Source organism: Phodopus roborovskii, unplaced genomic scaffold (assembly GCF_943737965.1).
Source record: "Phodopus roborovskii unplaced genomic scaffold, PHOROB, whole genome shotgun sequence".
In the NCBI taxonomy this organism is placed as follows: domain Eukaryota; kingdom Metazoa; phylum Chordata; class Mammalia; order Rodentia; family Cricetidae; genus Phodopus; species Phodopus roborovskii.
Window position 1 is genome coordinate 716,443 of NW_026125059.1, and position 25,150 is coordinate 741,592.

The 25,150-nt window shown below is 47.7% G+C and overlaps 1 protein-coding gene and 1 long non-coding RNA gene across 2 annotated transcripts; one reads left to right on the forward strand and one right to left on the reverse strand.

The window, feature by feature from the left end:
• Positions 1-5,842: 5,842 nt before the first annotated feature.
• On the forward strand, positions 5,843-14,400 carry Stmn3 (stathmin 3). The gene is made up of 5 exons (XM_051184503.1): positions 5,843-6,005; positions 11,795-11,890; positions 12,158-12,333; positions 13,449-13,640; positions 14,054-14,400. Exons 1-5 carry the CDS (start codon positions 5,987-5,989, stop codon positions 14,111-14,113), a joined length of 543 nt encoding a protein of 180 aa, XP_051040460.1. The 5' UTR covers positions 5,843-5,986; the 3' UTR covers positions 14,114-14,400.
• Positions 14,401-16,906: 2,506 nt separating this feature from the next.
• Positions 16,907-20,604, reverse strand: LOC127225168 (uncharacterized). Its single transcript, XR_007834768.1, has 3 exons — positions 20,280-20,604; positions 17,759-17,878; positions 16,907-16,941 (listed from the first exon to the last, which is right to left on the reverse strand). It is a non-coding gene; the product is annotated as an uncharacterized LOC127225168 (long non-coding RNA).
• Positions 20,605-25,150: the final 4,546 nt, after the last annotated feature.

The following is a 25,150-nucleotide window of genomic DNA, read 5'->3' on the forward strand; positions in this document are numbered from 1 at the left end:
TCCGCCCCCTCCCTTCCGGTCCTCTGCTTTGCCTTCCGGGTGGAAACCGTTCCCCAAGCTCTGGTTCAGCAGGTTTCTCCAGCCTGTACGCGCCAGCGCGCGGGTTTTGCGCAGGGGGTCTGGGCCATTTCTGTATTCTAGCAATCTGTACTCTTGCAATCGTCTAGAAATTCGCTCGTCTCCCATTTCTGCACCGAGAGCTCAGTCTTCTGTCTTCTACTAGCTCACTTTGGCCAGGCCACCAGCATTGTCTGCTTTATCGTGGTTACTGACCTCGCCTCACAAGAAGCATCTTCGCACAGCTGGAGTTTTAAGTCTATCGTTTTTATATAAAATCCATAAATGGCTGTATCTTGCCTAGGACTCTTGATTAAGAGTCCTCACTACTCACACTGAGTCCAGCTTATTTTCCAATCAGCCACCCCACCTGACCCCCAGCAATCAGGGTAAGTCCTCTAAATCTCCAGCACCTGGCTCTAGTTGAAGAGAGGGTATCACAGTCCTTGAAAGCAGTCCTGACATCAGAGATGTTTGTTTCAGGCAACCCCCAATATGTGCCAAAAGGTAACGGAAAGAAACTGATGTTTCTATGACTGTCTACTGCCAGTAGACACTTGTTTCAGTCCCCCAGCTCTCTTTGGGAAATTGACAATTAGGGAGGCCATACACAATGGGATGGGCACCCAGAACAGACAAAACTTCCTGGGATACTAGGGGAGCTGAGGCCTGAATTGATTCATGTGTTGCCTGGGTTCATAGCAAGGCAAGCCTAGGTACACAGCATATAGTTAGATGCTTTGAGGAAGCATGAACAACTTCCTGGCAGGAATGAATATATTCTAAAGAGATCCTTATCATCTTCCCTTTGACTATCAGACTATTTAAACAACGGACCCCCAAGAAATTGGAATTTTCCAGGGAATGAAGGGAAAGAATGAAGCGGTAACAGCTAGAGAAGGGACTTGTCTCAGGGAAAGAGATTTTACAGTTTTGACAACTTGTCAGACCACTTTGCCAGAGAGACTGAAAGCCAGAGACAATAATGGCCAGGACCCAAACTTTATGCCAGATACCTGAAGTTCACCTGGGAGATACCTGGACTTCATTGTTCCTCTGCTTAATGTTGCCACATTAAAGAAATCTTTTTCTGCTTTCGCTACTGCATTGTCTACTTAATTGACATATTTAGAACCAGTTGCAAAGCACAGCTTGTTAGGGCTGCTGGAGCCCATGCTCTGATTCTAACAACTCTAGTAACAAATCATGGGGAAGCTATTTTCCTGAATGTAATCTGAGGGGGAGGGGAAACTGAGGCAAGATATAGCAAGTCTCACTCGGAAGGCAAAGGAATCTCAACCAAGCCAGCAAACGTGGATTTGGTGTCTGCTCTGGCAAGGGATTCTCTGTGGACAAAATACCGTCTTAATCACAGGGTAGATGTAAATCACCACAGATACGATTGTGATAACTATAAAAAGAAAAAGGAAAGAACAGTGAGGGGAGAGGATTCCCTTGGCTAGAGGCCAGAAAAGGCTTCCATGAAGACTCTTCTGGGGATAGTATGAGAAAAGCCATATTGCTAGCTCTGGGACTCTGAAAGGTGAGTAGGACACAACAAATCTTCTAGAAAGTAAGAAGGTCAAAGTGACTAATAAGAACAGAGCAAGAGAAGTTAATCTAAGGACTTCCACTCTGTTCGGGAATATATCGATGCCTGCCTTGAGGCCTGGGAGATTGAATGGATCTGCCTGCATCTGTTTCCAGGAGACTCATTGCCAGCAGCTGCCAAGTACCAGGACTCTGGTACACTCTCCTGTCTTCTTTTGTCTGATGTAGTCCAAGCCCCAGCACATAACAGGTGTTTTATTGGTGCTTGTTGAATGGCTGAGTATCCTTTTGACTCCTAGAAGATCCACAATTAATCAGTTCAGTAAAGAGTTTTGATCTGTAAATTCTTAGTCCATGAGTAGCATCCCCAAGGCTCATGAAGTTTCTTTAGCTGATCTTAGTGAGAACTCAAGGTCTGCTCCCAAACATAACACCATACTGAGGCAAACATTTAATACGCCCACTGTGCATAGTGTTTTCCTTACTGTGTGCCTGACACTGTGCCAGAGAGAAACAACACAGTGTCTGTAGGGTTCAGACAAGGATGGGAGTCTATGAGAAAACATGCCCAAGGTGAGATTATGGCAATACAGTCCTGTGACCCTGCCTGGGTGTGTGCTCTTCTATCTTCAAGAGAAGGCTGGAAGGTTGAGAGTTCCAGCCTCTGGATCTGAGTCCATGTAAAGGATACTACAATACCCAGGTGCAGGTGCACTAACTAATCTAGACGACATGGTGGCTTCTATTATGGTTCAGGCCACTGTTAGGAATAGATTTGTGAGTTTTCTCTTTTCTTCCAAGTCCCTCCCAAAGCAAAATTCTAATGATAGTGTACACGCAGAAGAACCATGCTTTGCTTTCTGTGTGTGAATGGCGTGGTATTTCTACATAACAAAGACCACAGGTAAGCAGCTCAAGACAATCTCTAGTTCACTCTCCCCCATCTTCTGGGATCTGACATCATAACTTCACCTTGCATCAAGATGTAGAAACTCAGAGAGGTAAGAAACTCTCCCTCCAATACAGACTATTAAATAGAGAATGCTAGAGCTGGTGCTGGGACCTGACTCTAACTCACACAAAAACCCTGTTCTAGGCCTCATCTATTAGGCCTGGACTCCTGTCTGGAGGCTCTGAAGGCAAACCTTCAGATATCCAGGGTATCCATGTTGGCAGAATTTGCTTCCAGTGGTGGTGGCTCTAAGGTCTTGCTGACTACAAGATGGAAATGGCTTTCATATCTTTGCTACTTGACTCCATAGTGAGAACTGTCTACCCTGATTTGGAAGTGCTCCTGTTAGGGTTGGAGAGATGGCTCAGTGGTCAAGAGCACTTGTTGGTATTAAAGAAGACTAGAGTTCAGTTCCAGGCATCCACACTGGTCAGATCACATCTACCATTAACTGTAACCAGGTGATTTAATGTCCTCTCTTGCCTCCATGGGAACCTGTACACAAGTGCACACAGGCACACGGATGGACACGGACACACACACACAGAAAGAGACAGAGAGAGAGAGAGATTGTTAGAAAAAACTCAGGTCCACTAGCATATTCCCTTTGAAGTTATTCTATTCCATACAAAGCAATTTAACCACAAGTGTCAGATCCAGATCTACAGGCTCAGGCCCAAGTATACATACCAAGTGCAAAGTTATACAGAACCCTGCTGGGCTGGCTCCATATATACCTGGTCCTTAGGTTGTCCACTGACTTTTGCCTTTCTGAGCTGCCTGATCTCCCTTCAAGTCTTGGAAGATTCTCAATAGTTTTATTCCTAGCTGTGTGCATTAAATGCTTGTGAAACAATCCTCCTTCTTTTGGCTTTGATGGCTCCATCTCAGAAGTGGATGAGATACTCCATTTGGATATCAGGCTGTCTCCTTAGGAAAGGCAAACCAGGTTCCCCACTTGTCCTAGTTAGCCTTAACTGCCAACTTGACAGAGTCTGGTGTCACATCACAAAGGAATGCCAATTAGTGATTGGCTGGGTCAAAATCTGCCTGTGTGCATGTCTTCAGGGTACTGTCTTGACTGTTAATTGCTGACTGTGGGCAAGACCATCCCTAGGTAGGCTGTCCTGAACTATATAAGAAAGCTAGCTAATGGCCCTGAGGTCATAAGAGTGAGAGAGCTGTCCCTGCCTCCCATCAGCGGCAACACTAGGAAGAGCAGGCCTTGCACTTGCCTGGGCAAAACAATAGAGCCAACCCTGTTGTCAGAGGTATGGGTGAGCCAGCCACTGGGTGAGCCAGTTGTGAGCGTGGGAGAACGGTCCCCAATGCTCATCTGCCGTTCGGTGGTGTGGGAAGGGGAGAGATGCTCCCTAACCCCTCACCCCTTACCACCCGTGACAGAGGAGTGTGCTGACCCTCCCCCTTCCCTACTGCAGCACTCAGGAAATCAGGCCCTGATCTTCACCTAGGCCCACAATGGAGATGACCCTGTTGGCAGAGGTATAGATGAGATAGCCCCGAGGGTATAAAAGTGGAATAGCTGATATCCCCTGATGTGGTGACGAGGGTGAGGGAAAGATGTCCTCTCCCCTTTGACCCTGCCACCTCTGGTGGGTGATGGAGTTGATTCTCCTCCTTACCAGCTGCAGCACTGGAGAAAGTGTACCCTGCACCTTGCCTGGGCAGCACAGTAGAACTGACCCTGTTAGTGGAGGTGTGGATGAGCCAGCCCTGATGATGTGAGTCTGGGAGAGCTGTCCCCATTACTCATTGTCCCCATTACTCATCTGTCATGTGGTGGCATGGGTGGGGGGAGAGATCCCCCCCCCATCAATGCCTGGGGCAGGTGTAAGAGCTGGCCCTGAGTTTGTAAGAGCCGGAGTGCTGGCCCTGCCCTTCATCAGCTGCAGCACTTGGGAGAGTGGCTCCTACACCTCACCTAGGCAACACTGTAGAGCTGGCCCTGAAGGTGTAAGTATGGAGAACTGCCTCTAAGGGTGTGAAAGCCTGAGAACTAGCCCCACCCCTTGCTCATCTCTGCTAGGGGTAAACTAGCCAGAGCAATGCTGGAGAGCTCACCCTGGTGGTGAAGACAGGGAGAGCTGGCCAGCTGACCAACCCAGAAACTACTCAGGGCCAGAACCAGGGTCATGTGTTGGTCCACCCCAACATCCACCCCATCTATGATCTGCTAGAGCACAGGTCGGGGGTGAGGGGTTGGGGGTCTGGGGTCATCAGGTTGGTTCTGTAGGAGCTCCATAACACAAGGTCCCTACTGCATTTCCTTAAAAGTGACTGGGTTTCTTGGTCAGAGTAATGCTTTATGTGATAGCAAGCAGAGCTGATTTCGAGTTCCTGCCTTGACTCCCGCAGTGATGGACTGTAAGTTGTAAGTTGAAATAAATCCTCCTCCTGTGTTGCATTTGGCCAGAGATTATTCCTGCCTCCCCCTCCGCCTCGGGGGCTCACTGTGTCGCCTTGGCTGGCCTGGAACTCACAGAGATCCTGCCTCTCAAATGCTGGAACTAAAGGCATGCACTGCCACACCCAGCCCATGATCAGAGAATTTGATCACCACAGAAATGATACTAGAACAAAACTACACGTATACACTCAGCTCTGGCATACCTCTTTTACATTTTCTGGGATCTGGCATTTTGGCTTCATCTTACACTAAAGAAGCAAAGGCCCAGAGAGGCTAGAAACTCTTAATCCATCAAATAGAGAATGTCAGAGCTGGTGCTAGAACCTGACTTGAGGTCACATCAATCATAGACCTCATCATTCCCCCCTATTTAACCAGAACCTGCTCATTCCCTGAACACAGAGTACCTCAGATATTCTTGCAAGCCAGTATCACCCCTTGCAAAGCAGGAATCCCCTCCTTTCAGCACAGACAGGGGCTTAGTGGTCATCCAGCCTCCAGCAGCCTCTGTCACCTACCCTGACTATGGAACAAGCCCACACTAGCCTTGATCCTTCACCCCCCCCCCGCCTGTTGTGGGGGATACGTCTTGTCTCCATATTCTCCAAGTCACACAAAGCCATATTACAGAAGTGTCATCCACCGTTGCCTGCAGATGAAACACGGGCTTTTTGCTATATCCTTTGCTCTCATCTCACTGTCTTCCCTTTGATAGTTGTTGTCCTTGGTTTTTCGTTCACTGTCTGTCTGTCTGTCTGTCTCTGGGTTAGTCTGTCTGTCTTCCACCCTTTCCTCTCTCCTCTCTCCTTTCCTTTTTCTTCCTTTCCCCTCCCCTTCCTTCCACCCCCTCTCCCTCCATCCATCCCTCTCTCCCTCCCCCTCCTGCCGCGCCCGCCCTTCCTCCCTCCCCTCCACAGCATTGCAGCATTCGCCGACTGCAGCTCCCAGACGCCGCCCGTATCCCTCCGGCCTCCGCAGCCCCAGCCGCCGCCAGCACCATGGCCAGCACCGTTTCTGGTAGGGCTCCGGGGCCTGGGGGAATCGTGGGTCAGCGGTGGGTCTGAGCAGAAGCCATTGTTTAAGCAGAGGCCTTGCCTGATGCAGAAACAAGTTACTGACTCCATTTTCCTGTGTTGAACCTTGTGCATGGCAAGCTGGGCTAGCTCCGGAAGAACGGGGGTCCGGAACCCTCTAGGGCGGGAGGGGACTCAAGTGCGGGAGGAGCAGCAGTCGGACGTGGGGTAGGAGCCGCGCCCTAAGCACCATTGCGTGAAGTAGGGTTCCCGGGCTCATCGCCCCTTCGGGCGCCGGGGTATGGGGCCAAGGTGCGGCTGCGGCAGAGTGGCTCTGCGGATTCTTGCCTGCGCATAAAAAGTGCCTGCAGTGGAGCTAGGAGGTCCCCTAAGGCTCCAGCGACCTTGGATTTCAGTGCCATTGAGTCTTCATAGGGAATCGAGGGGGAGGTGGGACCTTCAGCAGAAGCCTGGACCTCAGTCCCTGAGAAGTGGGGGGAGGGGCGCGGGAACACAGGAGGGGACCTTTCAACAGCACTCGGAGGGAGGCTTGAGCCTGCAACAAGCGTGGCTTCCCCACCTCCATTCCCCTCTGTGACCGCTGCAGCTGGGGTCCACCTTCTGCGAATCTAGGGCCACCTGCTCCAGCCAGAAAAACCTCCGCCCTTTGCGCCACTGGGTGTAAGTGGAGGAGTGTTGCATTTCCAAACCTTTCCGGGGTGTGGTGGGGGTCTGCTTTCGTAGGGAGTCTCCTACACCTCACACTGCATAGAGGGTTGAAACGGAAACGGGAGGGGAGGATACCTAGAGGATACTAGGCTCCGGGGTAGTTGCGGGGCTTCGGTTCCTGACCTGAGAGAACCTAAAGCTGAACAGCCCCTCCCACACTGGAGCCCCGCCCAGTCCCCAGCCCCAGCAGGGCTTCGTCTTTTTTTTTTTTTTTTTTTTTTTTTCTTCTGGGTGCTCGAGACTGCAGGACACTTGATTCCCCACCTCCTGACCTTGGTTTCCTCTAAGAACCACATGCTCTTTCTGCCTTTTCATTCCTTCAGCCCAAGAGGCTGATCTCGGCAGTCAAATAGGTCAACGTGTGGTTCCCCCACTACTTGGCTTTGGTCCTAGGTACAAACTCCACCCATCACGCTATCCTGCCCTGAGCCCACCCCTCACGTCCAGAGAATTTCAGTATCATCCTAAGAGGGGACCACGTGTGTAAAAGACCCTTTAAGCTCCAGCTCCAAAAACATGAACCCAACCTCAGCTTTGTGCTATAGCCAGATCTGGCCCATATCTCCATTAGCCCTAGGTAAGGTCTTCTTCCTCTTGCTTATTGCCTCTGAAGTACCAGCTCCTCATCAGTTACCCTGCCCTCTCCAACATGCTCACCTTCCTGCAGCCAGATCATACAGCAGGCCCTGCCTGTAGTCACATGTCTATTTGCTCCTTGAAGATCTGTCTTCTGGGAAGAAAGTTCCTCACTGCCTATCAGACTGAGAGAAACCATACCAAGGAACGTTCACTGCCAGCAGACACTGTACCCCTGACTACAGCTACAATATGGTACCTCACGTGCCAGTTGAACACTTATTTTCCAGGCTTTGACTTCAGGGATCTCTGACAGGTGGACAGCACCCTACCCTTCTCTGTAGATGCTCACACCTTCCCCGGGCTGGTATTGCTCCCGGAATCCCTCCCAGCCTCCCCCTGTGCTGAAGTAATAGCTATCTGGAAGACAGCCTCTTGGTACTGGTTCTTAAACTTGATGTTATCTGCTACAAACCTACAGTCCTTTCCCTGTGGTGTTACAGGCTCCTGCAGAAATGGCCTTTGAGCAACTGTCAGGCCCCAGGTTCCTGGCCTGACCTCTGAGGACAGTCTGTCAGGGGTTTGGATACAAGATGAGAAAGGGTAATATGAAATACTAGCATTGGCAGAGAGGTGGGTGCTAGCAAACTCAGACTCTCTTTTACTCCTGCTCTCCTGTCTCCTGAGCACAAGACTGACCTCCTCTAGAAGCACAGATATCTACTGACTTGTTGCTGTTATTCTCTTAAATCCTCTAGCTCCTCACCACATGACCTGGAACATGCCCCTCTATCTCCTTTGTTGGATTAACTTTTCATAGCTCAAATACATGAGTAGATGTTGTTTATGAAAAAGACAAAACTTGGCTAGGCATGGTACACTCAGAAAGTGGAGGCAAGATGATCAGGAGTTCAAGGACAGGCTTTGCTACATAGTGAGTACAAAGTCAGCTTAGGCTACATTATACCTTGCCTTTAAAATACAAAAGAAAGAAAGAAAGAAAGGAAGGAAGGAAAAGAAAGGAGGAAGGAAAGAAGGATGGAGGGGAGAGGAAGAAGAGAAGAAAAAACAAGGCAAGGGGTTGGAGAGATCACTCAGAGCTTAATAGCACTGACCGATCTTCCAGAGGACATAGGTTTGATTCTCAGCACCTCTCACAAACCTCTGTATCCCCAGTCTCAGGGGATCTGAGTTCTTTCTTTTGACTTCTATGGGCACCAGGAACAAATGTGGTATACAGATGTACATGCAGAAAAAAATAGGCACCCATACATATAAAATTAAAAAAAAAAAAAGCATGAAGTCCCCTTTGAGGCCTTTCCCTCTCTGCCTTTCTCTCTTTTCCTCCTTCCCAGATTCTTCTGACTTGACTTATCCACTCCAGGGGTTTCTTTCTGCCCTTTCTGCTGTCTCTTGGGTTCCATGCTACTTGCAAATAAATCTGCATTATTAGAAAATTTAAAACATCGTTCTCTGTTCTTGTTATGGGAGGACAAAACTTACCATGAAACATCTGAATATTTCTACCCCATATCCTTAATTCTATGCCAATCCCCCCCCCCTTACCTGTGTAGTCCTGTCTGTCCTAGAACTCACTCTATAGACTAGGCTGGCCTTGAACCCATAGGTCCACCTGCCTCTGCATCTCTAATGTTGGGATTAAAGGCATATGCCACCACAGCCTAGACCAACTCAATTTCTAAAAATTATTGGGTAAAACTTGACCAAGAGTTTCTGGCCTAAATAAATGCTTGTCCAAGTTCCTCTTGTCTGTCCCCTAATCAGATACAGAAACAGTCTTCTTCCTTTTCCTCCCCCTTCTCCTTCCCTACCCCCCCCACTTGTCTTCCTCCTATTCCTCTTTTTCTTCTTTTAAACATTTATTCATTATGTATACAGTGTTCTGCCTGCATGTATGCCTGCAGGCCAGAAGAGGGCACCAATCTCATTACAGATGGTTGTAATGGGAATTGAACTCAAAACCTCTGGAAGAGCAGACAATGCTCTTAACCACTGAGTCATCTCTCCAGTCCCTATTCCTCTTTCTTCTTGTGTCTATCTAGAGACCTAGGTCTGAGTCTCAGAGCCTACCAGACTTTGGGAATTGACAGAATGGGAGGAAGAACATGTAGAATTGCATTTCAATAAATGTTGCTAATGCCATCCAACTAGGCCAAGACCTAGCATTGTCCCTGTGGGATGAAGTAACTGTACTGGACTTGCAGGGTTATTGGACTTTACCAAGACAGTAGTCTCCAAGGAGCTAGTTCACAAATGAATGGACCCACAACAGTAAGATTATTTTCATTTTAAAAGTAAGTCTAGCCGGGAGGTGGTGGCACACACCTTTAGTCCCAGCAATCAGGAGGCAGAGGCAGGCAGATCTCTGTGAGTTTGAGTCCAGCCTGGGCTACAGGCTCCAAAGCTACACAGAGAAACCCTGTCTCAAAAAACCAAAATAAAAAAGTAAGTCTCTCTCCAGGTGGTGGTGGTGCATGCCTTTAATCCCAGCATTTGGGAAGCAGAGGCAGGCAGATCTCCATGAGTTCAAGGCCAGCCTAGTTTACAGAGCAAGTTCCAGGATAGCCAGAGCTACACAGGAAAACGTTGTCTCAAAAAACAAACCCCTCCCCCCCCAAAAAAAAAACAAATCACACACACACACACACAAATAATAATAATGATAAAATAAAATAAAATAAAATAAAGTGAGCATCTCTTTTTTTTTTCTTCACATTCTGGGGTCAGAGTCATAGTATCAGGTTTGCCTCCCATTCTGGTTGGGTATCAGGGACACTATATGGTGGACACTTGTCTGGAAGGAAGCATGGGTTTGTCTTTTTCCTTGGTGGAACCTTGGCTCTAAGCCTACTGAAATGGCAATGAGTGGATGTCTGGAAAGACCAAAGATTCACCTCAGAGAGGTAAATGTGGAGGTAGTGTCTAAGAAGCAAGTTTATAGCTACATTTACAAGTCAGAGACGGAAAAGCCCTACAGGTGGAAGTCTCAGCTATTTGGGAGTTGGGGAGCAGGAGGATCGCTTGAACCAGAGAGTTCAAGGCCATTTTGAGCAATGAGCAAAGAGCAAATCTTTGAAGAAGGGGGAAAAGGGAAGAAGGGAGGGAGGCAAGAATGAAAGGGAGGGCCACAGGGAGGGTTCCCTTCAATTGTACTTGTCCTGGTCATGAGAATGGTAGTAGAGACAAGCAGATTTCTGTGAGTTTCAGGCTCCATATGGAGTCCCAGGTAAACCAAAACTATATAGTGAGACCTTGTGTTAAACAACAAACAAAAACCCAAAGATACAATGTTACAAGTAATCACAGAAAGATTCGATCACATAAGGAAACAGTTTGAACACCTGTAACCAGAGATACAGAAAGACTCAAAGCTGGGTGTAGTGGCTTATGTTTGTAATTTTAACACAGGAAGCTGAAGCAGGAAGATTATTGGGAATTGGTGGCCGGCCTGGATTGGAGTAAAACCCTGTTTAAAAAAGAAAAACAAAACAAACAAGCAAAAATCCAGAAGGAAAAGGACACAAGTAAAAAAGACAGAGAACAGAGACCCTGACAGAAGTGTTATAGTTTGTTCAGACTAATCAAAAAAAAAAAAATACCTTTAGGCTGGGTGTTCTAAAAAGTAGTTATTTATTTCTCTATAGATTAGAAGTTCAAAGTCAAGGCACCACTAGGTTTGCTTGTCTAGTGAAGGGTGCTTCTTCATTCATAGGTGTGACCTCACTTGTTGGCAGAGCTGAAGGATCAGTAGGAATCCCAGTGCAGCAAGGTCATTAACCTCATTCAGGAGTCTGCACAAAACAAAACAAAACCCAAAACTGCTTTGATTTTCTTATTTCAGACAAGGTTTTACTCCAATTTGCAAGTTTATGACCTGTTCACCTCCTATCATGGGAAGGGAATATTCAGACCACAGCAGGAATAAAGAAACATACAAAAGGTATAAGAGAAAAAGACAGGTCAGGCACCACAGTAGTGTACATCTGTAATCCTAGTTTTGGGGAACATGAGTTAAAAAAAAAAAACCAGCCTGGTGTTCATAATGAGTTCTAGGACAGAATGGGCTATGTAACAAGACTGTCTCAAAATAAGCATGGTGGTGCACACCTATACATCCAGCCTTCGGCAAAAGGATAAGGAGTTCAAGGTCATTCTTGGCCATATAGAGAGTTTAAGGCCCAGTCACAAAACAAAACAAAATAAATATGCACATAGATAAAAAGCAATGAAGAAAAGGGAGATATAGAAACATCAGGATAGCCGGGTGCTGGTGGCACACACCTTTAATCCCAGCACTTGGGAGGCAAAGGCAGGCGGATGTCTGTGAGTTTGAGGCCAGCCTGGTCTACAGAGCGAGTTCCAGGACAGCCTCCAATGCAATACAGAGAAACCCTGTCACAAAAAACAAACAAAAAAGAAACATCAGGACCGTCATAGTACCTGCTCACTTTGACTTCATATCCACAGCCTACAAGGAGAAGATGAAGGAGCTGTCTGTGCTGTCACTCATCTGCTCCTGCTTCTACTCACAGCCTCACCCCAACACCATCTACCAGTATGGAGGTGAGTGTATCCACACAGCTGCTAGCCTTGCTCAGCTAGGGTATGACCGCCTTACTTCTCATTTCTCTTGATCTCTGGTAATGCTGTGGCCTGGCTGGCTGCTGCAGAGAGTCATTCTGGGAGGAGGGACCCATGCTCAAGAGTACTACCTGAGCAACATGACCCCCTTCTCAGCCATTGTTGGGGTGTGTGCTGGAGAAAGCCTCTCATACCGTCTGTATCTTCTGGCTAGGTCTCATTAAGTCCCCTTCTGGTCTTGCCCTGCAGATATGGAAGTGAAACAGCTGGACAAGCGGGCCTCTGGCCAGAGCTTCGAGGTCATCCTCAAGTCTCCTTCTGACCTATCTCCAGAGAGCCCTGTGCTCTCCTCTCCCCCCAAGAGGAAGGATGCTTCCCTGGAGGAGCTGCAGAAGCGGCTGGAGGCAGCCGAGGAGCGGAGGAAGGCAAGGACTCTCCACCTACACTTGGCATCTCTGACCACGCCTTTTGCTTGATCAGGGCATTTGGCTGGGTCGTGCAGGACTTGGGATGAGAAAAAGATGGTGTGGAGATGGTGACAAACACAGGGCAACAGGAACCACGTTCTTGAGGGGGACCTCTACTTTGATCATGGCAGATGAAGGTCAGGAGGAGCCTTGGGGACATACAGTGGAGGCTAGCACCCCTTTCAAAGCAGAAGAGTGAGAAGAAAAGGTCTCACATCTGGTTAGGTAGTGCAGTGGGGCCCTGGGAGCTATGAATGGGGCTCCTGGCCCCTCCTCACACCAGCCCCTTCGAAACTGAAACACAGAGAACAAGATTTGTTCTAGGATTGAGATCGGAGAGGCAACTCCCACTGGACAAGCGGGCATTCACAGTAGCACATAGTAAGACTCAGGCTCAGCAACTTTATCGTGAAAACTGATGTACCCATGTGTGCCCAGCATCGTTCAGGAGGCAGCCTAGGCCAGAAGCGAATCCCTCAGGGATCCTGGCTCTCCTCATTATCCATTATCCCAGCAGTCACCAGACATTCCTTTTCCCAGCAGGGTAGGGCAGTGTAGCACCACAGTGTCCCTTTCCAGTTCCCTGTGGACACATCCCTTTGTTGAGGGGCTAGGGCTTAGCTGATCTTGCTACATCAGTACCTGCTGGGGTACTGGGGAGGTCTGGAGAAGCCACCATAACTCAGGATTCAGAATTTATCGATTCTTCAACATTTGTGGGCGTGGGAGTTCTCGGTCCAACAAGGAGGCTGTGGCTAAGGGTAGCACAAAGCAAGCCACTGCGTGCCGTTCACCTGGTGCTGGAGTGGCCTGCTGGCAAGCAGGGTTTTCGGGGAAACTGGGATGGAATGCAGGATAGTGTAAGGTCCCCAAGCTCATAGTATCATTAAGCTGGGAACAGAGGTGGGGCAGAGAGGACCCTTTGCCACAGAAACTCCATTCCCTCCCACCCTCCTTGGCTCCCAGACCAGGAGAACAGCTCTGGGTCCATGTCCTGGCAGGGGAGGCACGTAGTCGGGCCTTGGCTCAGGATGGGTCCCAGTTGCTATTCACTAACTCCTGGCTCTGCGCAGACGCAGGAGGCTCAGGTGCTGAAGCAGCTGGCAGAGCGGCGTGAGCATGAGCGCGAGGTGCTGCACAAGGCGCTGGAAGAAAACAATAACTTTAGCCGCCTGGCTGAGGAGAAGCTCAACTACAAGATGGAGCTGAGCAAGGAGATACGCGAGGCTCACCTGGCAGCACTGCGCGAGCGGCTGCGCGAAAAGGTGGGTGCTGGGTTGGGGACGATGGTGTTGGCGGCGACGTGATCATTATTGGGTGTGGGATCTGGCGGTACACTGAGTGAAGAAGGGGGGTGCTCCTAATAATGTCTTTCTAGATTTTCTTTTCTTTCTTTTTTGGTTGAGCACCTCAACGTTGGAATCAGGCCCAGGACCTGGTCCTAGAGAGATACATTTAACAATCACAGTAATATATGGTTAAATTAATTATGAAGCACTTTAAAGGAATTCCCATCCTCATGGGTCTCAACTCCAAGAAAGGATGGAGCTTGTTTACGCTAGGGGTCAAATGCCCAATCTCTTGATCTGATCCCTAAGCACTGCGACTCTAGCGCTAAATTCCCTGGGACACCCTTACCCTTGGCCGCTCCTCAGGGCTTTTCCGCCTGTCTTCCCAGGAGCTGCATGCTGCTGAGGTGCGCAGGAACAAGGAGCAGCGGGAGGAGATGTCTGGCTAAGGAGCATTGGACCCAGCGGCGACAAGATCACTTTCGGGTTTTGTTCTTGTTTTGTTCAGTTCTGTCTAGATGCAAATTTTGTTCCTGCTCCTACCCGCTTCCCTGCACCCCAAGCATCCTGCTTCTCTTCCCACACTCCGAACTGTCCAGTCCTTATAATGTGTCTGACTTTGGGCTCTCCCTAAAGGACTTCCCTAGTTCAGACACCAGGCCAGGTGCAGCTGGGGCTCTCTTGGTGGCCCTCTTAGTGGATGTGTTGGCAACCTTAATAAATCTAGTGGCACAAATGTGTGGATTCTTTTTTTTAAGATGTATTCATTATGTATACAGTGGTCTGCCTGCATGTATCCCTGCAGGCCAGAAGAGGGCACCAGACTTCATTACATATGGTTGTGAGCCACCATGTGGTTTCTGGGAATTGAACTCAGGACCTCTGGAGGACCAGGCAGTGCTCTTAATTGTTGTTCTTTGCTGCAGCTTTGGGTGATGAAACATGATCCACCAAACCCAATAGATCCACATGGAGTTTATTAGAAAAGGGAGGAGTAGGTGTTAACCGATTGGGAGCAGAAATGGAAAGAAAAAGAACAGGAGGGAAGTGCTTAAAAAGGTAGAGAGAGCAGTTTAGAACAAGGCTCAGCAGTTGAGGCCATTGAAACTAAAATCATGGGGCTGCCATTGGCCCAGTTCTGTGTGGCCTCTGCATGTAACCACTTAAAGCATGCACAAAGTAGTCATGTAACCGCTGAGAGCCTTTGAGCTGTAGCGAGGATCCAGGGGTGAAAAAAAGTCACCTGGAGAAGAGTGATCCCAGGGCGGGGAGAGAACCCAGGGATTAGAGAGGCCCCGAAACCAGGAAAGGAAGGTTCCCTAAGTAGAAGGAAGGCACAGGCCCAGGAGAGGGCTGGTGCAGAGGAGAAACCACCTGCCAGAGAAGGGGAGGAGTCGGGAGCAGGAACAGGGCCAGGTTGCCCAGGACCCCCGGAAAGGGAAAAGCCAGGATATCAGTGTTAATTCCTGAGCCATCTCTCCAACCCCAAATGTGTGGATTCTCATTGAGGTTCTCAGACTGTGTTCTCAGACTCCCAGCTTCTGCAAGAGCAGTCATCGGCATCTGCTTGTAATTTTATGGGAAACATTGTGGAGAGATTCTATAGAGGGCACAGAACGACCGAGGGCCCCAGAGAAGTTTGGTCCTTCTCTGTCATTGTGGCCAGCCCTGGAGCCTGTGTGCTGCAGAGCACACTAGAGCTGAAGAGTGAGAGTCATGGCATCCTAATGTGGTTTCACAGGAGTCCTGAGGTCACACGTCCAGTGGCACCCTAGGCCAAACTTACAGCCTAAAGTCATTGTACAAGGGCTGTGGTAGAGCATCTCACCTGAGTTGGTTTGGAGTAGGTATTCTCCACCAAGAGCCCAGGAGCTTCTGTGTTTTGGAGAGTTATGGGCAGTGTGGACATCTCCTACTGTTTCTATTGTCTCAGAGGTCCATGCTGTTTGCAATGCCTTAGCTGAGGCATTCTGTGGAGCCTGTCTCAATGCCCCTCCCCCTCAGGGGTTTTATAACCCCTTGGGACACTGCTTCCTAACCCCCTTTTCTGTGCTCTGATCCAGGAATGATCCTGGACAATGGAATTTTACCTCACTCACTGGCAGGTGTGGCCAGGTGTGAGAAAGTAGTAGTTCTTGGGGGTGGGAGGTTCTTTAGGACCAGCTGCCTGCAGATTCAGATGCTGGAAGAGGAAGAATTCCCTGGTCACTGCTCCCATATCTGTCCTGGAATTCCTTACCAAAAGCAGAACACCTGGCTCAGGGCCTCTCCTGCTTAAACATCCCTCAAAGAGATCATCCTGGAGAACTTAAGTGGATGGAGGCACTGTTACAGAGAAGGAAAGGAAGTATGATTGGACACTGGGCAGAAAAGCTATACTCTGAGCAGTGTCTTCTTCATCCATTGTGTGTCTCCTCCACCCCCCCCCTTTTTTTTTTATTACTTTGGCTAGAATATCATAGTAGACCTACACTACATCTCCTGAGGCTAGTTTCTTTAGACACATTACTTTTCTGTAAGTTAACCACTAACTTACAGGTACCTATACACTCTAAAGCTCACCAGATGTGTTGAGTTTTGTTAAATCTACAGGAAGATTATTTAGCAATTAATATTTAGAAGTCAAGAGTGGGAAGTGGCTCTGCAAGGGACAATTCATGAAGGAGTGAACATTGTTTTGAGACTATTTCACTTACTATTATATTTAATTTTTTAAAAGTATAAGTATTTTATTGAGCAGGGCACGGTGGCACACATCTTTAATCCCAGTACTCTGGAGGAAGAGGCAAGTGGGTTTCTGTGAGTTTGAGGCCAGTCTGGTTGGTCTACAGAATGAGTGCCAGGACAGCCAGAGCTGTTACACAGAGAAACCCTGTCTTGGAAAAAAAAATCACTATCTTTCCTTTTATGGTTTATAAGTTTTGGGAAGACAGAATTATCACCCCACAAGAGGTCCATGTTTTCATCCATGGGGTATGTGAATATATTTGGTTATGTACAAAGGGGAATTAAAGAAGTAGATAGAAAGGTTCCCAGGTATCTTGGTTAGGGTTTTTACTGCTGTGCTAAAACAACATGGCCAAAGCAACCTGAAGAGGGAAGAATTTATTTCAGCTTCCACCTCTCAGGTCATAGTACAACATCGAGGGAAGTGAGGGCAGGGGCTGGAGAACTGAAGCAGAGTCATGAAGGAATGCTGCTGATTGGCTTGTTCAGCCTGTTTCCTTATCTACAATGAAGGAGGCCACTCCAGGCATGGCATCGTACTCCCTTCCATCTATGGGATGGATCCATATCAATCAATCATTAGTCAAGTAAATGCACTATAGACTAGCCTACAGGCAAATCTTACACAGGCATTTTCTCAACTTAAGAGTCCCTCTTCTCAAATAATTCTAGCTATGTTAACATCAAACCAACCAAGCTACCAGGTCACTGACCCTAGGGTTTCTCTGTTTTAACAGTTTTGGCTGTCCTGGAACTTGCTCTGTAGTCTAGGCTGGCTACCTAGTTCAATGTCTTTAAAGTGTGTGTGTGTGTGTGGGGGGGTTAGGCTTTATCCAGATGGGTCCAATATACTCACAAGGGTCTTTAAAAGTAGGCAAGGGAGCAGGGAAGGGGTGGCTCTTGCCTTTAATGCTAGCACTCAGGAAGTAAAGCAGGCAGATCTCTGTAAGTTCAAGGCCAGTCTGGTCTACAGATCAAGTTCCAGGAGAGCCAGGACTACAAGGAGAACCCCTATCTCAAAAAACAAAAAGAGCAAAACTAAAAAAGTAGGTAAGGTGTTGCTGGGTCCTAATGGCTCCCTCAGAGGATGGGTTGAGAAGACAGGGCATCAACAGCACAGACACTGGGAGTCAGGTAAAAAAACAAACAGCCGACTCATTTATTCTGCAATGGAGAGAGCCTTATATACCCTCCTCCCAGCACCAGGCTGTAACCCAGTCCATTGACATTGCCTGGCCAGTAGGCATGATCAAGACCTCTGACAGTGCCTTTTCCTAGGCCCTCAGACAGACTCAAGGTTAGCTTATCTCTCAGTCTACAGGTAAGGGAGGCAGGAAAGCTAACTTTAAAGATGAAAGGTCACAAACCAAGTCCTTCTGGAAGCCATGGGTGGCAGAAAATGGCTCCCCTTTGCTTCATCCAGAAGGCACCAGCCCTGTAGCACGTGGGTTTCAGCTCAATGAACTGGGTTGGGCTTCAATTCTGGTCTTCAGAGAAGTAAGAGAATAAACTCATGTTATATGTTTGCTTGAGACAGGGTCTTGTTAAGGAACCCAAATTGCCACTTACCTCTCAATTGCTTTCTCTGTCTCCTAAGTGTGGGGACTACAGGTATGTGATACTTCTGACCTAAGCTGTACCTTTAAAGCACTAAATTTGAGGTGGAGATTTTTGCTTGTTGCTTGTTTGTTCTTTGAGAAAGGGTTTCTCTGCATAGCCTTGGCTGTTCTGGAACTCGATCTGTAGACCAGGCTGGCCTTGACTCATTGAAATCTACCTGCTTCTGCCTCCTGAGTGCTGGGATCAAAGATGTGAGCTGCCCCTACCTAGCTCAGTAATTTTTTTTTTTTAAATAGTAGTAATAGAAAGTATTTTAAGGGAGACATCTTGAGAACTTGTTTTACCTCAAACCTCCATTAAATTTCTTAATATTTATCTTATGTATTTGAGTGACCTGTCCTCATGCACACAGGAAGAGAGAATCAGATCCCATTACAGATGGTTGTGAGCCACCATGTGGGTGCTGGAAATTGAACTTGAGATCTCTGGAAGAGGAGCCAGTGCTCTTAACCACTGAGCCATCTCTCTAGCCCTCCATTAATTTTCAAAATGATGGAGTGGATTTTGTCTGCCACAAAGTAATGCTGTTTTCTTCCATTTCCTATTACATTTATTAATCAAAACTCCACTGTAGGGGGAACTGTCCTGTCTCCCGTTTACTTATGAAGTATTGAACCTACACAGTCTCCTGTTCTGTGTGCAACATTCTTATCATGTGCTGGTGCTCACATGGATTAAGCTCTGGCAGGTGGAGTTTTCTAGCTACTCTATTCCCTGGGAAGGCCTATCTGTTTTGGGAATATTTCCTTTATTGCTGAGAACTCATTTAATATTGGCTTAGATCACTCCCAGTTCTATAGGCTGGCAGTCCAAGATTAAGAACTGCTTTCTGCCTCAGACATGGCACCTATAACCTCCTCAAACCCCTACGTCCTATGTATGTAGGGAGTTAGGGTTTGATAAATAAACGGGGGTGGGATGAGAGGGTCATGGACACAACTCAGTACCAGCTGATAATACCCTTCATTTCCTCCAGATACGATGGGCTCTGCTCAGATGAGGGTTGCCCACAGCAGGACTGATTTCAGGCATTGGTGATTAGAAGCTGAGTCTGAGCAGGTGGGAAAAGCTGATTTTTACATCTGCTAGATCCTGCAGGAAGAGCTTAGGTTTACCTTCAATTAAGGTGGTATCTTTTACTCTATTCTTCAGCTCCCCTGAACAAATGCTCAGACTAGGTACCAGTTCATTCTACTCACCTACTGCTAGCAGCAAAACCCACTCACTAAGGCTCATGTGGGCCTTGATCTCCTTTCTACCTCTTCTCTAGCCTTACCCTTTAACTTCAGTAGCATTTACTTATGCAGTGACAAACTTGCATATTTATCACATTAATAACCAAAATCATTTCAGAATGAAAGCGCAATTCTCTGAAGACTCTAAAACAGGCAGAGCAGGGGTTCTGAAACTTTGATTGAACTCTGATGACCACACTGACAGTTTAGGAGAGCTGGCCTGGTGCTTAGAATTGGCTATCTCAGCCTGCAGGAAGCATGGGGTGTTTGGGAAAGAAAGGTTTTTTTTGTTTGTTTGTTTTCTATTGCCAAGACCACAGTGTCTAACAGGGTGGCCAGGCTCCAGCAGGGCCAAGATAAACACTGCTCAGGTCGCAAGGGCCTATTGCTGTTTGTTACCTTTGAACCACACAAGAACTGCTTGTCTTTGGCTCTCAACTGCAATTTTGGCAGGGGATGCTTCTGGAAAATCCAGATATTTTAAATACTAGACCTTTCCCAAGTTAGAAAAAAATAAAAGCCGCAATTCTTGGCATCCAAGACACTCTATGAGACTTTTATAGCTCCAAAATACCCGATACACTTAGCTTTTATTAACTTTCATTTAAAATTTTAGAATAGTGGGCCAGGCATGACAGCGCACGCCTTGAATCTCAGAACTCGGATGGCAGGCAGATCTAAGTTCCAGGTCAGCCTAGTCTACTAGCGAGTTCCTGCCTGTTTGGACTACCGGCTGCAATGGCCTGTTCGTCAACCGCAAGAAAACCCCGCTTCGCAATGAGCAAATTCGCAAAGCCTTCCATTTCAAAAAAGAAAACACGATTCTGCCCAAAACGGGCAAGAACGCCCACACTCGATGGTTCAGGTTGGGTTGCAGAGCACACACCTGGGAGGCACCGTTCCCTGGTGGAGCCCACAGGCGGACTACAAACCAAACGACGCCAACTTGAGCGTGAGCCACGGACACCTAACCACTGCACAGAGGCAGGGCCACACACGCAGGCGCGCCAGGGCCCTTCGGGCCCTATTTCACCACGCCATCCGCTTCCGCGCCGGGCGCCAAATAAGTCTCCTAACCCGCCCGACACGTGCGTGCGCGGCCTTGGTGTCTGCGTCACTAGGAAGCGCGCGCCCGCGCCGCCGCCGCCGCCGCCGCCGCCGCCGAATCCCCAACAAGGAGCGAAGCCTGCGGCCGCCACCGCCACCACCCGCCGCCGCACCCGTCACAGCCGGGCGCCAGAGCAGGCCGGTGTGGGCCCAGGTAAGCGGCTTCGGCGTGCCCGCGCACCCCCGCGGCGAAGCTTCTCGCGCCGCTCACGCGCCGCCGTCCAGTCAGGGGTCCCTGCGGAGCGTCAGGACGTTACGGCGGGGGGAGGGGAGGTCGGGGGAGGGGCGGCGGGCGCGCGAGGGCGGCGGCGGCGTCAGGCGCGGCGGCGTCAGGCGGGCGGGCGGGCGGGCGCGGGCGCCTGGCGAGAGGGCTCGCGAAGGCGGCTGTGCTTCCGGCGTCCATCTTGGCTGGGCTGGAGGCTGGGTCGGAGCGTCAGTGGAAGCCGGGGCGGGAAGGGACGGCGGGGTGTGGGGGGGAGGCGGGAGTGGTGTGGCTTGGGATCCTTCGGCGGGCGCCAAAGGGATCGGGGCCCTGAGGGAGGGTGGGGATTCGTCCCGGTGTACACCCTTGGGTGACCCCTTTATTGATGGACGCCTTGGCTCGGAACAGAATGCACAGAGACCCATGAGCCGCCACGTCACTGTGGACCGTTGGTTGGTGGGAACTGCATCAGGGACCTATCTGTAGATGTGTGTGGTCGGTGGGAACTCATCGGTAGGAGTTGAATGGATAATCTTGTAGGTGGGAACCGAATCGGTTCGGCCCATTTTTAGTCATGATTGGGTACATCTTTAGCTATTACTTAGTTGGTAACTTCTTTTGCTGAACCGGTTCTCTTTCTTGCAAACATGTCAAATACAACAGTTTCAGTCACATTATTCTTACTAAGTTAACATTAAATGCATGGCTGCCTGCTTAGCTTGTTGTTTTTTCCCCCCATGGGGGTATGTAAAACTTTTTGGGAAGATACCCTGAAGTACACATACATACATACATACATACATACATACATACATACATACATACTGTTCAGACATGTGTAGAATGCAAAGAAGTAATGTGTGTGCCTCAGAAAGAGATTCAGAGCTCCAAGGAAAACAAATTCAGACCTAGGACATAAATGGACACATTTTTTTGTTGTTGTTTTTCTTTCTGAGGCAGGGTTTCTCTGTATTGCCCTAAAACTTGATTTATAGACTAGGTTGGCCTTAAACTCACAGAGATCTGCTTGCTTCTGCCTCCCAAATGCTGGGATTAAAGGCATGCACCACCACCACCACCGGGTAGGTATCAACTGGGAAGAGAGGATATTTAGGTGTCCCTTCAGTGCTAGGGGACAAACTAACATTGATTAGGCCTGCCATATGGTGAAGTTTGCTGGTCCCTGCCCTCCTCCTTCCCAGCCTTTTCCCTCTTATTGTCTTTCTCACTGGGAGCCTGAGGCAGGTGGATCTCTGAGTTCAAGGCCAGCCTGTTCTACTGATCCAGTATAGAGAAACCCTGCCTCAAACAAAAAAACCTAAGACTGGCCTGGAACTAATCCAGGATCTTTGTTTGTGCTGGAATTATAGGAATATATATATATATGTATGTATGTGTATATATACATACATACATACATACATACATACATACAGTTTTGTGATAGGATCATGCTACTATGTAGATATGGCTGAATTGAAACATGCAACAGTCCTTTGTCAGCCTCCTTAGTGTTGGGATTATAGGTGTGTGTCACAATGTCCTATTTAATGCAATATTTTTTTAGATGAAAAATTTTAAGTGACTTTGTTTTTTTTATGTACGTTGGTGTTCTGCTTGCATTCATGTCTGTGTGAGGGTGTCAGGTTCCCTGAAACCGGAGTTACAGACAGCTGGGAACTGCCATGTGGGTGCTGGGAATTGAACCTGGGTCCTCTGGGAGAGGAGCCAGTGCCCTTAACCAGTGAACCATGTCTCCAGCCCCTCAATGCAATTTTTTTTTAAACGTGAAATTTAAAGCCTAATGATGGTGGCACACGCCTTAAATCCCAGCACTTGGGAGGCATAGTCAGGTTCATCTTTGAGTTCAAGGCTAGCCTGCTCTACAGATTGAGTTCTGGGACAATCAAGGCTACATAGAGAGAAACCAAAAAAAAAAAAAAAAAAAAAAAAAAAAAATTTAAAGTGTTGAGGCTTGTTTAAAGGTCTTTTACATTACTGAGAAACTTCGTTTCAGAAACAGGAAGTCTGCCTGTTTCTGAATTGTACATTGGTCCCTTATAGCTTTCCTGCTGGAGAAGGTCGTCCCTAAGGATCTGGATTGGCCTAACCTGAGGATAAATGGTAAATGATATTCTGAAATTTTTTTTGTCAGTGTTAGGATTGGAACTTAATAGCCTCATGCAGGGCTTCACAAGTACTGTGACACTGAACATATTTCTTCTTCTTTTTTTGTTTTTTTTTTGTTTTTAGTACTTCTTTTCCCTCCCCTTGTTCTTACCAGCTTTTTTCCCTCCTCTCCATTACTCATTTTCTATACCTTTTTAATCAATAAAGAGAAGTGCTGCCTTATCCATTGTTTCTAATTATTAGTATCCGTAGTATCCTGTGCTTAGATCTGTCCTTTTGGGGCTGGGGAAATGGCTCAGTGGGTAAAAATGCTTGCTTTGCAAGTGTGAGAACTTAAGTTCAGATCCCCAGAACTCACGTAAAAGCTGGACATACAGCAGAATGTCTGTAATCCTAGCCCATTGCAGGGCAATGGGAAGTGGAGCAGAATCCTGAGAAATTCACATGCGAGCCTAGCATATGAAGGTGTGAAAACAAAGAGGTCCTGTTCTGAACAGAGTGGAAGTTGAGGGCCAATACATCTGACCTGTGTCCAAGCAACGCGACACATGTGCTCCTGCATTCATCGTCTGTGCTCTCCCCCAAACAACACAGCAAGATATATCCTACATATGTGTTGTGTGTTCTCTGAAGGAAAAAAAAATCAACGTGTTTTCTTGTGGATTTGGCTCAGAGTGATTTTCCTTCTTACTCTTAACTCAGCCAAATCCTCTGTGGTGTGGCTCATTCTTACCAGCTTGTGATTGTTTTGGAAAATAGCCCCTAGTTTCTTCTTTTTCTTTGTGAATGTTTCCTTGCCATAGTCCTTGCTTTTAGCACATATTTCCTGGTTCCTTGGATCTTTGGGTCAGGGGTAATACAGGGACTGGATGTTGGTGATTGGTAGCTCAGAAGGCGTAATCTTTACTTCCCTTTGGCCCTTGGGAATCCTCCAGAGATCCAGGTCCTGCCCAGAACCAAAATCATTGATTGCCATGTTTGCAGGGAGGAAATAAACTAGGAGAACCAGAAAACTTGCATTACTCTCCCCAGCAGAAATTCATAAAGAGTCTTCAAGTGCTGAGGCTTGGAGCCAGGTGTGGTGGTGGTGCACATCAGTGATTCCAGCACTCAAAAGGCTGAGGCAGGAGGGTCACACAGGTTTGAGGCAAACTTAGGTAACATAACAGATCCTTTCTGTAAAGAAAAAGTGCTGGGGATATAAGGGCTGGATATATAATTTAACAAAGAGTTTGAGCTTTCTAAGGAGATGTGTGTGACTGGCTGTTTGGTTAGTTGGTTATATCACCAAAGGCTTCATTGTAGAGGCTGGAGTCTGTCCTTGGACACACTTGCTGCTAGGTGAGTGCTAGTCATTAACAGTTATAAAAATCAAGTTCTGGTCCAGGCTTGATAGCTCACACACTTTTAATTGGAGAGGCAGAGACAGGCAGATCTCTGAGAGTTCAAGGCCGGCTTGGTTTACATAGTGAGTTCCACCTAGCTCAGGAAGAACTAAATAGTGAGGCCCTGTCTTAAAAAGAGAGAGAAAATTCTGAGGCCAGAGATCATCAGGAAAGGGCTTTTACTGTTAAGCCTGACAATGTGTGTTTGATTCCTGAGAACCCTCAAAGTGGGAAGAGAGAATTATTTCCACCAACTTGTTCTCTGAGCTCCATGCTCTTTGAAACAAACATGTACTCTTACACACAAATAAGTAAGTGTTAAACAACACATTTTGAGCTGGGTGTGGTGGCTCATGCCTTTAATCCCAGCACTCTGGAGGCAGAGACAGGTGGATCTCCTGGTTTCAAAGCCAGCCTGATCTACAGAGCAAATTCCAAATAGGCAGGGATACACAGAGAAATCCTGTCTTGAAAAACCACACCCACACAAAAGTTTTTGGTTTTTTTTCTAACAAAGTATTTTTGTTTTTTTCCAGATAGGGCTCCCCTGTGTAGCCCTGGCTGTCCTGGAACTCCCTATGTAGACCAGGCTGGCCTTGAATTCACAAAGATCTGCCAGCCTCTGCCTTTCAAATTCTTTTTAAAAAATCCCTCCCAAAGGATTAAAGGTGTGTGATACTATGGCCAGCAAGGTTTTATTTATTCATTTATTTTTTATTTTATTTTTGTTTTTTGAGACAGGGTTTCTCTGTATTGCTTTGGAAGCTGTCCTAGAACTAGCTCTGTAGACCAGGCTCACCTCAAACTCACAAAGATCCACCTGCCTCTGTCTCCTGAATGCTGGGATTAAAGGCATGTGCCACCACCACCTGGCTATTCATTTATTTTTTTAAAGATTTTTTTTTTGTTCTATCTGTCTATCTATCTATCTCTGTGTGTGCATGTGCATGCTCATCAAAAGAGAACATTCCAGACCAGGCATGGGTATTGGGAACCAAACTCTGTAAGATCAAGAAATGCTCCTAACCCTGACCCATCTCTTCAGCACCTAAGCAAGTATTTATGGTCTCAGTCTTCTAG

Bases quoted from the DNA above. Each gene is read 5' to 3' on its own strand.
- Stmn3 (XM_051184503.1), top strand. The intron at 12,334-13,448 runs GCAAGGACTCTC...GGCTCTGCGCAG, and splicing joins CAGCCGAGGAGCGGAGGAAG to ACGCAGGAGGCTCAGGTGCT. The intron at 13,641-14,053 runs GTGGGTGCTGGG...CTGTCTTCCCAG, and splicing joins GCGAGCGGCTGCGCGAAAAG to GAGCTGCATGCTGCTGAGGT.